General features: G+C 44.8%; 1 protein-coding gene across 1 annotated transcript in view; it reads left to right on the top strand.

Annotated features, from left to right (window-relative positions):
- FES (FES proto-oncogene, tyrosine kinase) overlaps positions 1 to 17,091 on the top strand; it is an 85,119-nt gene that overhangs the window by 29,948 nt on the left and 38,080 nt on the right. The window contains exons 8-10 of the mRNA XM_033920466.1: positions 1,062 to 1,184; positions 4,428 to 4,614; positions 12,001 to 12,078. Coding sequence (XP_033776357.1) covers positions 1,062 to 1,184; positions 4,428 to 4,614; positions 12,001 to 12,078 — 388 coding nt within the window. The remainder of the gene's footprint in view (positions 1 to 1,061; positions 1,185 to 4,427; positions 4,615 to 12,000; positions 12,079 to 17,091) is intronic.

Here is a 17,091-nt window from a genome sequence, read left to right as displayed (position 1 = left end):
CTCCATGGCTGTGGCACTGGTTTCCGTGATGATTCAGTGGATGATACTGTTGTCTGGGTTCCCCTTCCACTCGGATCCAAGGGCAGATTGTGCCCTCGGTCTCTTCCCACTGTAGCCGGCATTCTGGTGATATTTTTCCCATGGCATAATGCTGCAATCTGTCTTCCTGTTACTCTCATCCAGGACCAGTGCAAGGGGAGCTCAGAATGGTTTTACATGAATTTATTCAGGTACTCAAGCATTTTTCCCTGTCTCTTCTGACGAGTTCACAATCTGTCTGATGTACCCGGGGCAGTGGGGGATTAGGTGACAGCGTGGGTGCTGAGGCTGTTAGGCCCAAATACTTACAGCAGCTAGAGATACAGTATTCTGTAAGTTCGGCTTCCATCTGTCAAACATGTACTATGTAAGATATCACATAGTTAGAGAATAGCGCTTAGGCCATTATTGTAATCATTCATATGCATAATCAGCAAGTAAATGTTAGCCTTCACCTTAGAGAATGACCCCCATAGAGGGCAATTTACAATATAAGGGTAAAAGGGCTATTTGAAAATCGTCTACTCTCCCTGCAGGTAAAAGCACATGGTAGTGGCTCTTTGAATTTGTTTTACATATCCTCTTGTTTTGTTTGAGGACAGACAAATTTGTCCCCGTCCCCATGTGTTCTGTCCCATTCTTGCAAGCTCTGCCTTAGTTGCACAAGCCTTGAACAGTGCAGATGAGGATATGGATAGAGAAGATCCTGCGGAGACAGGGCATATTTGACCCCCATGTCATTCTCTAATTGCAGCTGTTCTTTGCTGGCCTGTTCCGCCTAGTTGTCAAGCCAGCCTCGCCTTCATCTCTGTTTTAGCTTGGAGGTGTGCTAACATTTATGGTTTGTTTAATTCTGTTTATACTCCTCCTTTACCCAGTGGGTCAAAGTAAATGCACTGGTTCTCACATGGGAATGGTACAGTTTACCTTCCTGGAAGGCGCGATCACTTGTGGGTTTTTTTTCTATGGGAAGTAAGTTGTACGTTTTATAAAGTACATGATATCTGTCTGGTGTTTGACAGAAAGACCTCAGTCGAAGAGGAACTGGCTTCAGTCTCAGCGGCTGTTTGCAGCAAACAAGAAGCAGTCACCCAGCTTCAAACAGAAATCCTGAATGAGGAGCGCATGACAGACCTGAGACAGCGGTTGGTATCTTGGAATGATTAGCTGGGGGGGGGGGGGGTTTGGGAGATGAGATTGCCAGCTACAAAGAGAATGATAGATTTTTAGGATGCTCCAATGTATCTATTGCTCAGAGGGACTTGGATTATTTCCAGTTCCTTTCTTCCATGTCCATGTTGGTTAAGGATATGGAAGCAGGGTTTGAAGTCCTAGTGGAAGGGAGAAGGAAGCCATAGTCATCCCAGAAGCCTCATGATTGCAGGCAATGTTATGCAAAGTACTTGGTTAAAATACCTAAGTAAAAGTAAAAAAAGAATGCCTCACTATCTGACTAGCAGACCTTGGGCAATGGCGGATTAAGGACTTGCCCTGGGTCACAAGGTCAAAAAGTAAAAGTATTGTAACTACAGTGGTTAATGTTTAATCCCAACAATTTTATTGTTCTACAATCCAATCCACTTTGCCTTTAGTAAAACTAACTTTTGAAAATGACTGTCACCTATGCAAGTGTGCTTGTAAGTCATTATTAAACCAGCACACATGAAAAAAAGGGTTCAACAACTGCACTGGTGGAAAGTAGATTGCAATATAACTGATGTCTTTGGACTAGGTCTGCAGATATTGATTGACGGAATCTCTGTCGGAAACACTTGAATTCTGTATAGCGAAAAATACTTGATCATCCTCATTGCAGTGCGGTCTACTTCAGCACTTGCGTCTTCACCATCATCATCATGATGGTTAATTACAGAGAAGGCTTTCACAAAGTTGTCTGTTGTTCTTTCGTTTGATGGCAAACTCTGAATATCTTCGAGAACTAGTAGGAACCCTTCAGTCTTGGGGCCAGGCAAGCAGCTTTCCTCAGTCCAGTAGACAATTTCCCCAATATAAAGTTTTCTTTGGGATGGCCAGCAGTCTTTTGTGGTAGAGACATATGTCTGTTCACCAAGAATTATGACTCATTTAAGCTTCATCTCCACTTCTAAGTGACCCAACTCAGCACTGTTCTAGTTGGCTGGAGACCAGTAACCAGTTCAACATATACAGTACATGCAAGTCATAGGTTATATTTGCTGAACATGATCCATTGTTTGCATGATGAGGTTTGCAAAAGCAAAATCCCGTTCCAGGTTTTGTTGAGCAATCGTCATTTACAAGCTTTAGATTTAACTAGGTCAAAGTAGTGACAGTTGGTGAAATTATTACTTCAGTAAAAGTAAAAAGAGCAAATGTTAGTTACCTTGTACTTCTTTACAAGTAAAAAAAACCCTTTTATTTAAGTAGAGTAATTACTTACATTTACTTAGTTACTGTACAGCACTGATTGCAGGGACCCAGGACAAACCATGGTGCATGGCTTCTGGCCCACGACTAAGTATGTTGGGTGGGGAATGAGGAAATAAATATAAATCCCTGGATAGTTGCGAATGAAAGCTTGGGATGCCAAATTCTTGCCTCACTTCCAATTTAGCTGAGAGCCCAAAGAACAAAACTGCCAGGTCAAAAGAAATGGGCTTTTGTCTAGGGCAGGGGTGTCAAAGTCCTTCGTCGAGGGCCGCAATCCAGTTGGGTTTTCAGGATTCCCCCAATGAATATGCATGAGATCTATTTGCATGCACTGCTTTCATTGTATGCTAATAGATGTTATGCATATTCATTGGGGAAGTCCTGAAAACCCGACTAGATGTGTTACACCCAAATCAAACAGGTTTTAGACAGCATCATAGTACGGAACACTCTCTTATCGGTATGACAACTTCAATTCAATACTTCTTGGATCATCATCAATCGGTGCTGTTAACCTCGCTTGATCTTTCAGCAGCGTTTGATACGATTGATCACCAATTACTCCTTGATAGACTTCATTCTGTAGGGATTACAGATGAAGTTCTAGCTTGGTTTACATCATACTTTAAGGATCGCACATCCACTGTTATTTTCAATGAATCTTCATCTTTACCCTCACATATTACACATGGGGTTCCTCAGGGATCTATTCTTTCACCTTTGCTTTTTAATATTTTTTTGGCTCCACTATTGACACTATGCCAATCTATTGGATTTCATGTTTTTGCCTATGCCGATGATATACAATTATTGCACCCTTTAGTTAATAACAACATAAATGAAATTTCGGCTATTAATGAGAAATTAGATCAAGTGCATCAATGGCTGGACAAAAACAGACTAGCTCTTAATATTAAAAAAACTAATGTCATGCTTTTTCCCTGGAAGGATAGTTTTTCTCTTGTTACTCCTATTTCAATTTCAAACGTTCCTCTTCAATTGGTTAAAAATATTAAAATTTTAGGAGTTTTCTTTGATAATAAACTCAACTTTCATGACCATATCAGTAGCATTGTGAAAACTACCTTTTACAGATTGCGGAAAATTCGTTCTATTTCTAAATTTCTCTGTCCTAAAGCACTAAATATACTTATTCATTCTCTGGTGATATCTAAAATCGATTATTGTAATTCCCTATTTAAAGGAATTGCTTTACAAGAAATAAAACGACTACAAATTATTCAGAATGCATCAATTAAATTAATAACTAAATCCAAAAAGTTTGATCATGTAACACCACTCCTTAAAAAGGCTCATTGGCTTCCTGTTATGCATAGAATTACTCATAAATTATGTACAATTACTTTTAAAACTTTATATAATAAGACCCCAGCATTTTTATTTAGATTACTTATCCCTTATTCTGCAAAGAGAACCTTGAGATCTAGCGAACAAAATCTTTTATCTATTCCCTCCCTAAAAATTATCAACACAAGGAGACAATTTATCTTCTCTTGTACGGCACCGCAGACATGGAACGCCCTCCCTATGTTTTTACGGGAGGAGAAAGAGTTTGTGAAATTTAAAAACGAGTTAAAAACTTTCCTTTTTAGAGATGCATTTGCAAGTTAATCTTTTATCTTATTGTTTTGTTTATTTTATTCCCCTCAAATGTCTTATTACCCTTTTGTATTTTCCATTGATGTCTCCTCTTTACTTTACAAATTGTATTTCATCCCTCCTTACCTCGTGTTTAACAAAGTTAATTTTTAGCACAATAAGTTTATTTATTAATTGTATGGACTGTTTTGTTACCCAACCTATGTAACTTTTTAAATGTACACCGCTTAGAAACTTTGTTTAAGGCGGTCAATCAAGCCATCTAATAAACTTGAAAAACTTAAACTTGAAACTTAGATTGCGGCCCTCGAGGAGGGACTTTGGTTTGCTTCAACGTACTCATGTGCTTTTCATTACAGAGTGTTCCTGTTGAGTAAGCGCCATGCCCTGTTTGAGGCATTCCAGCAGGTTCAGGTCTCCCTTTGTGCCAAGACCAAGCTCCAGATCCAGAGGGACATGCTACAGAGGAAGATGGACACAGTGGGATCGAACGATCCTCCTCCTGCCCTTCAGTTGCAGGAGGACCAACAGTCTATTTCTTCACTTGTGAGTCTCTTCAGCCTTATCGGTAATTTGCAACTATGGGCAGACTTGGAGACCCACTGAGGACCAGAGTTGATGGAAATGGTCAACGCTGGTTCTTCAAAACTGCAAAATGTTTGTTTTCCAGTACACTCACAATGAATATTCATTAAATGCATTTGAATAGAGTAGGGGCTACTCATGGTCAACAAAAGTTATTGCAATTTGACCTGTCTGCTGCTTTTGAGTTGATTGATCGCGATCTTTTACTTTACCTGTTTAATTCTATTAGTATATTTATTTATTTAAAAATGTTTCTAACCTGTTTAGACCTAAGCAGTTTACAAAAATACAAACATAATCTGGTAGAGTGCTCTCATGGATCAGAGGTTTTCTTTCTGACAGATCTCTCCAGGCTGTGGTAGAAACCTCTACCCTGGCTTAGTAAAAGGAGGTAGGGGTAGTTTTGAAAAAATGGAAAATACAATTTGGAGTCTCTTCAGGACTCTCCACTATCCCTGATTCTTTTCAATATTCTAATGGCGATTCTTTTTTTTTTTAATTAGTTTTTCAAAATAAACTCCAAGTATAACACTTGTACAGAAAGATAGATTGAGATAGCATAGCTTATACATCAAAATCAAGATAAAACTTAAATCAGAAAATTAGATGGTTTTTTTTCCTTGATCTATCTCAAGTCCTCAATAAAAGAGAAAGATCCAAGATTAAATCTGAGTTAATTTAAACAAAAGAAAAAAGTATTGATAACTAAGAAATCTGCAGGCTGCTTTTGAGTGGGAGACCTATTCTTCTTTAGCACTCTCCAGACCAGTAGAGGTTAATCTTTACGAATGGGTATATATCCAATCATGACCAGCAGGTGGAGACTGAAAACAAAACTGTGGGACAGTATATACTATACTCCCTTCTCTATTTCCCTCAGTCTTCTTTCAGTCTCCAGCAGGTGTTGATGTGATCTGTACCCATCTCCCTTGGTAGGGCTGTTGGAATTTGTTTAGGGGGGGTTATAGTCCCTGTTTTTGGCCGGACAGAGCTTGGGCGGGCCCTGTTTGGGGTTCCGTCCGACCTCGGGGGTGTCAAACCCGGCGGGTCTCGAGCGGGGTCCCTCCCTCCACTTCCTCCACCTCCCCACATTTTTTTAGAGGAGCCTCAGCAGTAAGCCTTGCCCCCTAAATCAAGCAAGGCATATTGCTTCGAGAGCTTGTGGAGTCTGTTCTGTAAAAAAAAAAAAAAATCCTGAGGTAGTGCTGGTCTGGAGGGTTGTTTCCCTTTAAGAAAACTGTATTTTACTGTATTTTTTCATCTAACCGGCAATTTTTTTATAGCTAGGTCGCGTATGGAGCAATGAGCACTTCTAAAGGGAAAAAGTGCTCATTGTGCTCCAGGCGCGAGGCACTCGCGGCCGGCCTGTGCAAGCGGTGTTCAGGCCGGTGCGGTGGAGGAGCTCCGTCGGCAGCGGCTGCAGGCGCCCAGAGCTCCCCGCCGATGGTGCCTCGCGAGTCGGCTGGGAGCAGTGGGGAAGCCCGGTCTTCCCCATCCGCCCACGGAGGGATTCCCCGAGCCGCCGACGGTCGGGTTGTTGGGGATTCCCTCTCAGTTGATATTTTGACAGCTGATGCCGACTTGCCTGTTTTAGCGGCTGGGACTGTTCAGGCTTCTCAGCCGCTACAGGCCATGGAGGGAGCATTTTTGGCGGGAACTTCGCCATTTTCTCTGTCTGGCCCCTCCATTTTGTCTGCAACCTCAGGTGACCTTCCCCCTGTATTGCAAACACAGGGGCAGGTTTCAGCAGGGACCCCTGCTGGGGCAGGGAGTCCCTGGGGACCCCCAGGGGTTTTTTGTCCCCAATTTAATTTCTTTCTTTGTGCAGACAATTGGGGGTCCCACGTGCACCTGGGGGGTTTCGGGGGTGGTTTTCCCTCCGCGCCCCCTATGGCTTGCCTCCCTCTTTTCGTTTGGCGTCCCCTCTTCCTCCTCTCTCATCCAAGCGCCCACGGGGGTCGGAGGAGCGTGTTGGCATGGTTGAGGACCTGGCTGCTTTGGCGGGCTTCCAGGATCCTCTAGAGGGGACGCCCGCTGGTAGCGGGGCGGCGGTTTTCCCGTCTTCCAGAGCAGATGCGTCCGTGGTGCGCTTTTTATTCAGAGGGATGAGCTTTTAGACCTGATGTAGCAGGTCTCCTTGGTGCTGCATTTTCGAAGTTGCGCCACCGGAGACCCCGCGTATGGGGGCCCCTCTGCCTCAGGGGGTCTGTCCTGTTTCCCGCTCTTTTCCTGTGCATCAGGATTTTCGGGATTTTGTGTTGGCGCAGTGGCCTAAGGGCGCCGTTTCATTTGGTGTGCGCCTTGGCTCATGGGTATCCCATCCCGGAGGGGGATAGGGCTACCTTAATTACGCCAATGGGGGACGCGGTGGTCTCGGCACTTCCTAAGCGGCATACCGTGCCTGTTATGGATGGATCTGCTCTTAGGGTCTCTGAGGAGCGTACGTTAGAGACACTTCTTAAGTATAATTTTAATGTCTCTGCCTTGGGGGTCCCGGCAGCTATTTGTGTGGGGCTGGTGGCTCGCACCGTGTTTCGGTGGTCTGAGCATGTCCTGGATCGTGAGCCTGATGACTGGTCCTTAGTGGATCTGGAGGTGGTGAAGTTTGAGATGACTGCCTCGTTCCTCTCGGTTGTTCTTTGTGACTTGGTGCTGCTAAGTCTGGGTCTTTTGGTGGCCGCACGCTGTACCTTGTGGCTTCGCGCTTGGTCGGCGGTTGCCGCGTCCAAAACTGAACTTCCCAAAATTTCCCTTTCGGGGGTTGTTTTTTGTTTAGAGAGGACTTAGATCCGGTGGTTCAGACTCTGAGGGACCCGGAGGTGCCCCGTCTACCTGAGGATCGTGCCCGCCCGGCTTCTCGGGTTGGCATTGCCCGGGGGCGTCTGCGGGAATTTCGCAAGTTTCGCCTTGGGCATGGGACTGCTTCTTTCCAGGCTTCCGGTTTTTCCCCGGGGTCGGTTGGCTTAGCGCATGCAGTCTTTTTCAGGGGGCCCGTCGGGGGGCTGGGAGTTTCCCCCCCGGTTCCCCTGCTGCCCGTCCTGCGCGATGTCTCTTTGCCGGCGCCCCCTTTGGTTCCCGGGGGTGCCCGGCTTCGCAACTTGTTTCCAAAGTGGGCCAAGATCACGTTCGATCAGTGGGTCCTGGTGGTGGTGCGGGACGGTTATGTACTTGAATTTTATCCGCTCTCTGCCGGATCATATCTAGCCTTTCCATGTCAGGTGGCATGGGAGACGCTAGCCTTTCGCCAGACCCTTCAGCACTTGCTAGATCTCTAAGCAGTTGTCCAGTGTCCCCTCAGGAGTGCGGTATCGGCTGGTACGCCATTTCCTTTATGGGGCCCTAAAGGGAAGGGGACCTTTCGGCCCATCCTTGGTTTAACCTGAGGTCAACAGGACTCTCAGAATTCCCTTTTATTCGCATGGACACACTGCAGTCTGTCCTTCTGGCGGTTCAGCCGGGGGAGTTCCTGACTTTTCTCGCTCTGGCGGAGGTCTACTTGCCTGTTTCCATTCGGGCCGCTCCTCAGCTCTTTCTTTGCTTGGCGATATTGGGTCTGCACTATCAGTTCTGGGTGCTTCCCTTGGGCCTGCCACGACTCCCCGGACGTTCGCCAAGTTGTTGGTGGTCGTCACGGTGGCATTGCAGTCAGAGGGCATTCTGGTGCACCCCTTCTGGGATGACTGGTTGTTTCGGGCGAAGTCGTTGCAGGAGAGCGCCCGAGTTACGGCTCGGGTGGTTGAGTTGCTCCGGTCGCTGGGCTGGGTGGTCAACCTTTTCAAGAGTCGGTTGGTCCCCGCTCAGTATCTGGAGTACCTTGGAGTTCTGTTCGACACCTCCTTGGGGAAGGTCTTCCTTCCAGAGGCCCGGGTAAGCAAATTGCAATCTCAGATTCGCCTTCTTTTGGCGTCCCGGTGTCCTCGGGCGCAGGATTTCCTCCAAGTCTTGGGGTCGATGGCAGCGTTCCTGGATGTTGTGTGGTGGGCCCACATGTCTCTTCAGTATGCTCGGCTCCGTAGATGGTCATCCCAGTGGCTCAATTTGGAGGTCCCTGTCCCTCTGTGAGGCTTGACGCGCTGCAGTCTTCTTTGGTGGCTCCAGACCTCTCATCTGGTCCAGAGGATGAGTCTGGACCTATCGCAGTGGACGGTGCTTCTCTCGGATGCCAATCTCCTCGGTTGGGGGGGCTCAGTGTCTAGGGGCACCTGGTCCATGGAGGAAGCATCCTGGTCAATCAACATGTTGGAGACCAGAGCCGTCCCTCTGGCGCTATTAGCCTTCCGCTCCCGCTTGAAGGGCAAGTCGGTCAGAGTCCGGTCTGACATTGCCACAGCGGTGGCTTATGTCAATCGTTGAGGCACCAAGAGCGCTCAGGTGGCGGAGGAGGCGGCTCGGCTCATGCTTTGGGGCGGAGTCACGCCTTCTGGACCTCTCGGCCTCTAACATGGCCGGGGTAGAGGTTGTTCAGGCGAACTTCCTAAGTCACATCTTAGATCACAGAGAGTGGTGTCTCAGCCCTGTGGCTCTTCAGTTGATAATGCCGGCTTGGGGTCAGTCCCTGATGGACCTGTCGGCCACGAGTGGCAAGGCCAAGGTGTTCCGCTTCTTCAGTCGTCGCAGGGATGGACTGGCCGAGGGTCTGGATGCTCTGGTTCAACCATGGCCAACAGAGGGGCTGTTGTGCAGGTTCCCTCCGTGGCCATTAGTGGGCAGAGTTCTTCTCCGCATTGTTCGCCATCCGGGTCTGGTGGTTCTGGTGGCTCCAGATTGGCCTCGACATCCGTGATACGCAGATCTGGTGACACTCTGGTGGCGGATCCTCTTCCTCTGCCTCCCTTGGACGACCTTCTGACGCAGGGTCCCATTCCCATGTTCGACCCGTCTCCCTTCTGTCTTACGGCTTGGCTTTTGAAAGGGGTCGCCTTGGTAAGAAGGGGTATTCAGATAGGGTGATTTCTACACTCTTGGGGTCCTGGAGGCTTTCTACCTCTCAGGCTTCTGTGTGGATTTGGCACTTCTTTGAGGGGTGGTGCCAGTTGCGGGGAGTGGTCTCTCTTCGCGTTTCTGTGCCTAACTTCTTAGAGTTCTTGCAAGATGGCCTGGATAGAGGCTTGGCTTCGGCTTCTCTCCGGGTTCAGCTTGTGGCCTTGTCAGCCTTTCGGGGGTTTGTGACGGATCAGCGTTTGACAGCCATTCCTGATGTGATTCGCTTTTTGCGGGCGGCCAAGGTGCTCAGGCTTCCCGTGCGGTCCTCTATTCCCTCTTGGAATCTCAGTCTGGTTCTCTCTATTCTGATGCACCCGCCCTTCGAACCGTTGGGCGGCTGCTCTTTGAAGGACCTTCCTCTGAAGACGGTCTTTTTGGTGGACATTTCTTCCGCTAGGCGTGTTTCTGAGCTACATGCTTTCTCTTGTAGGGCTCCCTTCTTGGAGTTTTCTAGGGAGCAGGTTGTCTTGAGGCCTGTTCCTTCCTTTTCTGCCAATAGTAGTTTTTCCTTTTCATGTCAATCAATCTGTGGTCCTCCCGGTCTTGGGTAGTTGGGAGGGCTCTTCTGAGCAAAGTCAGCTGAGCATGTTGGATGTTGGTCAGGTCCTTCGCTCTTATGTGACCCAGGAGATCAGGAAATAAAATCATCTCTTTGTCCTTCTGACTGGTCCTCTTAGGGGGGCTGGCGCTTCTAGGGCTACTATTGCATGCTAAATCAAGGAGACTTTTGCTTCCGCTTCTCTTCTGGGGCAGCAGCCCGTTCCGGAGTTTCTCAAAGCTCATTCTACTCGGGGTCAGGCGGCTTCTTGGGCTGAGTCGTCGCTCGTGCCTCCAGTGGACATTTGTACGGCTGCGGTTTGGTCTTCCTTGTATTCCTTTGTCAGACTCTTTCGGGTAGATGTTCTGGCGCGTCAGGACGCGGTGTTCGGTGTGTGTGTTCTGGTGTCGGGCCTTCGGGGGTCCCGCCCGTGTGAGGGACTGCTTTGGTACGTCCCATTCGTAAAGATTAACCTCTACTGGTCTGGAGAGTGCTAAAGAAGGAGAAATTAGGTTCTTACCTGCTAATTTACTTTCTTTTAGCTTCTCCAGACCAGTAGAGGTCCCCACCCTGTCTATTGTTGTTGTGTTTGGGGCTGTTTCGCGGGCAGTTTTTGTTTTTTGCTGCGGGTTCTAGTATTTTTCTAGGGCCGGGGAGAATTAAAGAACAGCGGCTGTGGCTCGGCTGGCTTAGCTGGCGAGCTGTGGGGACATTTTCCTTCTGGTATTTCTCCTCTGCATTTTCCAACAGCATTTGGGTATGTTATTTGTTACTCCTGTTCGGAGTATTGTTTTCTTTCTGTTTTCCAGTTCTTAGTTCTGCTTGGCTATTCGACAGACTGAGGTAAATAGAGAAGGGAGTATATTATATACTGTCCCACAGTTTTGTTTTCAGTCTCCACCTGCTGGTCATGATTGGATATATACCCATTCGTAAAGATTAACCTCTATTGGTCTGGAGAAGCTAAAAGAAAGTAAATTAGCAGGTAAGAACCTAATTTCTCCTTGAATGATGGGTGGGGAAGAGATAAATTTAATTTAAGGTGAAAAATTGTGGATTTTCAAGTGATGTATTTAAGTTAAAATGTTTTGGGTTTTTTAAAATTCTTTATTCAGTTTTAACTCTTGCAACAAGTGTACAATATTCAATCAGATAATTCGTACAAATCACTTGACATTCTAACAATTATTGTCAAATGCATATAAAAAGACCCCTCCCCCACCCATCCCATTCCTCAGGAATAAACCCATTAAATCACATAACATACCTCCCCATCCCCACATTAAATATATCTTCTGTGCACTTGATGTAAAATATAAAATGAATAAACAATTTAAAAAACAACAAAAAATGTTTTTTAAAAAAAGATTCCCACAATGAATATGCATGAGAGAGATTTGCATGGCACTGCCTCCTTGGTATGCAAATTATCTCATGCATAGGGTTACCAGATGTTACGTCAGTAAAATCTAGACCCGCCCCCACAACCTGCCCAGCTCCAACCATTCCCGCCCTGTTACGCCCCAGCTCTGCCCCCTGCTGCCTGTTCATGAGGCAGGAAGGCATCTGCGCATGCATGGATGAGATGTGATGATGGTACACATGCACGGATGCCTCCTACCAATTTGATTTCTTTTCAAAACCTAGGCAAAGTGCCGGGATTTGAAAAGCCATCCGGACATCTCGGGAAATTTGGACGTCTGGTAACCCAACTCATGCATAGTCATTGTGGATATCCTGAAACGCTAACTGGCTGGGTGGATCCCAAGGACTGAGTTAAGAAGCATTCATTAGAAGGTGGAATTCTTTTATTTTTGTTCTTCTAGGAAAGGGAAACAGGTAAACATCAAACTCTGGAAGCGATAAAGAACCACATCTCAGGAATCTTCCGTCCCAAAATCTCTGTGAGTAAAACTTGTTTTCTTTTTCCTCTCTTTGGACTCTTCTCGCTCCTTTTTACGCCTCTTTTCCCAAAGGAGAAATAGTACATCAAACAACTATCCCAAGCGAGAAGTGAAAATTTATATATATATATATATTCCAAATGTAGTTTACCTTGAATAGCTCACAATCTTAACCTGGGGCAATAGAGGGTCACAAGGAAGAGTCCTGGGATTGAACCTGCAACCTCAGGGTGCTGAGGCAGCAGCTCTAACCACTAGGCCACGCCTCCACTGCAAGAATTCCATTCCAGGTTGGGGATGTGACTGTCCCCAGTGCAGACCAGCATGTCCTCTGCAGGCTGTGCAACAGGAAGTGGTTTCATTTTGGTTTGGCTTTTTTCTTTTCTCCATTTCAAGACCTAATAATAATACATTTCTTTCTGTTACATGGCCTTTGGAGAATGTGAAGGGCTGGAAGGAAACATTCTTTCAAAGTTAAACCACTTGGTGCCATTTGATGCAAGGAGTGGTCACCCCGCAGTGGTACAAATGTTCCTCTCCCTCCATCATTCCAGAGCCAACATTTCTCATACTCATGATTTTCCCAAACCCTAGTGACCCTGATGTTTCACAGGGAGCCAACTCTTTTTTTTTTTTTTACATCTTACAACAAGTGTATAATATTCAATAAAAAAACAAAACAAAAACCTTTTACAAACCATTTGACAATCTTACTTATAATCATTAAAGTATAAAAGAATCCCTCCCCACCCACCCCATCCACTAATAATAAATCAATTAACAAACATCATATATCCCAACCCCACCCTACCTATGTATGGGCTACCTTGAGATTATGGCTTGGCTAAGCGTGGGATGTGTTGGCAAGATCTAGATGCCAGAACACAGGGGCAGCCCCTTCTCATTTATCTGACGATTGCTTGCACTAGAAAACCTAATGCTCAATCCAAACTTTTATTCATATTGACTGGAGTAGCAATTCAACAAATAACATGTAACTGGAAAAATTATGACAGATTAAGTTATAACTTTTGGTGGAATTCGGTTTGCCATATATATAAAATGGAGCGCACAATAGCAACACAGAAAGGTTATTTTGGTAAATTTCTGAAGATTTGGAGACCATTAGCAGATTTTTGTAATGATTAATAACATTTTCCCATAATAAGAGATTTCGTAAGTGGGGATGTGGGTGGGTATTATTTTATCTACCTTACAATATGTATGAATTAATTAATGTATTTTTAAGTATTAGGTTAGAGTTTCTGAAATACGAAGGGAGGGCTGGGGGGGGTTATTTTATTTGTATTTGTCATACATATTAAATGATTTACATATTATCTAAAACATTATAAAATATGAATATAAATATGATATATTGTACTTAAAGTATTCATGAAGGAAAATCAAGTGTGTGTTTATAAGATTATATGTATTTTTCCGATACACTTGTTGTAATATGAAAAAATGAATAAAGAAATTAAAAAAAAAAAGAAAACCTAATGCTCCTTTGCTATAATAATTCATGAAGAGCAAATGACTTCGCTAGCAGTGTGGAGGCTGGTTCTCCAGTGTGGTCTGTTGATGTGATTTAAGCCAGCAAAGATGTAGGCTCTCAAGTTCTTATGTCCTGCTCATCGCATGACCTGAGTGTATGCATTCATCCTCAGATGTCTCAGTTTACTGACATGTAACATAATAATAATTTGGTAAATGATGGCAGGTAAGCACCAAAAAATGTCTGACCCTTTGGATTTGTCCATTTTGGGAACATTCACATACATAAGAACATACGAATTGCCACACTGGGACAGCCAAGGTCCCAAGCTCCTAGCTAGGTCCCAAGTAGTAAAACACTGCTTGCACCTTGGAGTCATCTTCAATTCTGACCTCTCATTTTCTATGCACAACCAACAAACTGCTGAGATTGTGATGTCATAATGCTTCATTCCACCAATAAGAGCCAACCTCAAAGAAGGTTTGGATAGGTTCCTAGAGGATAAAGGAATTGAGGGGTACAGATAGGAGTAGAGGTAGTTTTAGGGATAGTCTGGGACCACTGCTCAGGCAATGGGCCTGATGGGCGGGAGCGGACCGCTGGGCGAGATGGACCTCTGGTCTGCCTCAGCGGAGGCAACTTCTTTTTTTTTTTGGTTTTTAAGTTTTTTATTGATTTTTTTCACATATCAACAAGTGTTATAAATTTTCCATATATTTATCTTAACAATACACTTGATATCTCTATAATGTATTTTATATAAACCATATTTTATATTATTTTTCTTATGAATTTATATAACATATATATTATAATGATTTTATCAATTATTATTTAATTATGAACCCTTTTCCCTCCCTTTATCACATTAATTTCTCATAGGACTATCATTCATTCATTATGATATATTTTTTATAATGTATAATAAAGAGAATAAATGATTTACCCCTTCCCTCCCTCCCTTCTTTAACCATTATCTTATTATGGGAAAAAATTAAAATCAGTCATTGCAAAAATCTGTTAATGGTCCCCAAATCTTCTTGAACTTATCCATATATCCTTTTTGTGTTGCAAATGTACGCTCCATCTTATATATATGGCAAACTGAGTTCCACCAAAAATTATAGTTCAATCTGTCATAATTTTTCCAATTATGTGTAATTTGCTGTACTGCTACTCCAGTCAATATAAATAAAAGTTTATTGTTATTTGATGAAATTTGACTTCGAGCTCTCATTGCAGTACCAAACAAAATCGTATCATATGTCAAGGCTACCGGATTTTCTAACATCCTATTAATTTGAGCCCAAATTGATTTCCAAAATATTAATATGAATGGACAATAGAATAAAAGATGATCTAATGTCCCTGCTTCAAGATGACAATGCCAGCATCTATTAGACTTAGAGCTATCTATTCTATGTAAACGTGTAGGGGTCCATAAAGCTCTATGTAAAATAAAAAAACCAAGTTTGTCTCATAGAGGCTGACAATGTGCATTTTAACCTCCAAGACCAAAGTCGTGGCCATTGAGATGCATTAATCTGATGCTTAATCTCAATGCTCCAAATATCTCTAAGACCATTTTTTTTCTTTTTATGTACGAATCCAGATATTAATTTATACCACATTGCGGCCTGGTGACCCATGGAATCTATCTGAAAACATAAGAATTCCATACTATGATAGTTATTAAGATTTTTCCATTCAGGGAACCCTACCTGAATGGCCTGCTTCAATTGCATCCATCTGAAATATTGTGATTTATTCAAACCGAATTTATTTTGTAATTGTGAAAATTCAAGCAGTTTACCTTTATTTATTACATCTTCTAAAATCCGAATTCCAGTAATCATCCAATGTTTCCAGATAATTTTAAAACCGCCAACTTTGATCTTTGGATTGAGCCATATTGTTTGAGTCGTTGATTTAGTTATTGGAATAGGAGTTAGATTACTTATGTTCTTATGTTCATCAGTGATGTCATAATGGCTTCATTATCCTATACTCCCCTCTGCCCTCCAACCCAGCCAGCAGATTAACCGTTCCCCTTAACTGTATCCATGACATCCTATTTGTCTGTCTTGGCGGTTTAGATTGTAAGCTCTTTTGATCAGGGACTGTTTTCTTTGTGACTGTACAAAGTCCAACAAAATGCCCAGGCCACCTGCAGCTGAGCCCTCTTGTGTGCCAAGGTCCAGCACTTCCCTGCCCCCTACACTCTGCTACTTACCCACCCACTGGGTCGATTGGAGACCGTGCTAAAGGCTGCCTTCCTGACAGGCAGGACCTATCCTCTGCCATGTCCCACCATACTGATGCAACTTCTGGTGGGCGTGACGCAGCAAAGAAAAGGTCTCACTGGTTGGAGTGGCAGCTTTTAGCATTGTTGACATTGTAGCTGTGGAGGACCCCATGGATGGGTAAGTAGCTGAGTGCATGGGGTTCCAAACCCGTGGGGGGCCCCAACCCCGAGCTCTTGCCCAGGGCCCACTGAGTCCCAGCTACCCCACTGACTGTAACCACTGTGTCGAACGATCCTCTGGCCATAAGGGATCCTCTGTATTTAGGCCACACTTTTCTTTTTACTTCTATTATGAATTTTTTCTCTATCACCTCGTATAAAAAGGCATTCAAGGCATCTGTCACTGTTTCTTTCAAAAATGTTGTCCTTTGGAGACATACTTTCAACCAGAAGGGTATATATTCTTCCAAACCCCTCTTAACTCTCTTCACATTGAATGTTTATAGCATTTATGGATCGTCAGAAGTACAGTGGAACCTTGGTTTACGAGCATAATTCGTTCCAGAAGTATGCTCGTAAACCAAATTGCTCGTATATCAAAGCGAGTTTCCCCATAGGAATGAATGGAAACTCGCTTGATATGTTCCCCCTCCTCGAGGCCATCGGCGCTGCTCCGTTCCCCCCCCCCCCTCCGAGGCCACTGGTGCTGCTCCATACCCCCCCCCAATCCGGCATCCCCCTCTGCGATCCAAGAATCTCGGAGAGAGCGAGACCAGAAGGCCTTGAGCATGTGCAAATGCTCAAGGCCCAGCCCAGCCCAGCCAAGAGGGAGGATCTTCGGGCACCGGCATGTCCTGTGTGTTGGTGCTGGTGCCAAATCGGGGTAAGGGATGCTATTTGGGTGCTTGGCGTGGGATGTAGGATCGCCGGGGTGGGGAGCTATGCGAGCGGGGGCGGGATCCGGGATCGCAGGGGGGAGCGCTCGTAAATCGAGTCAAGCTCGGTTTCCGAGGCGCTGATTTTGCGAATGTTTTGCTCGTCTTGAAAAGCACTCGCAAACCAGTGCACTCGTAAACCAAGGTTTGACTTTACCAACTAACACTTAAACATGTTCATTGTGTCAGGCTTTATATACTACTTCCTCACTGGATCACCCATCATTTTACTAGTAGAATCTCGGTGAGAGGGAGAACTAGATGGCCTTGAGCATGCGCAGATGCATGCTCAAGGCCCAGCAGAGGCAGGAACTTCTTCAAGCGGCACCGGCACG

Source organism: Geotrypetes seraphini, chromosome 14 (assembly GCF_902459505.1).
Source record: "Geotrypetes seraphini chromosome 14, aGeoSer1.1, whole genome shotgun sequence".
NCBI lineage: Eukaryota > Metazoa > Chordata > Amphibia > Gymnophiona > Dermophiidae > Geotrypetes > Geotrypetes seraphini.
This window is presented reverse-complemented; position numbering and strand designations above follow the sequence as displayed.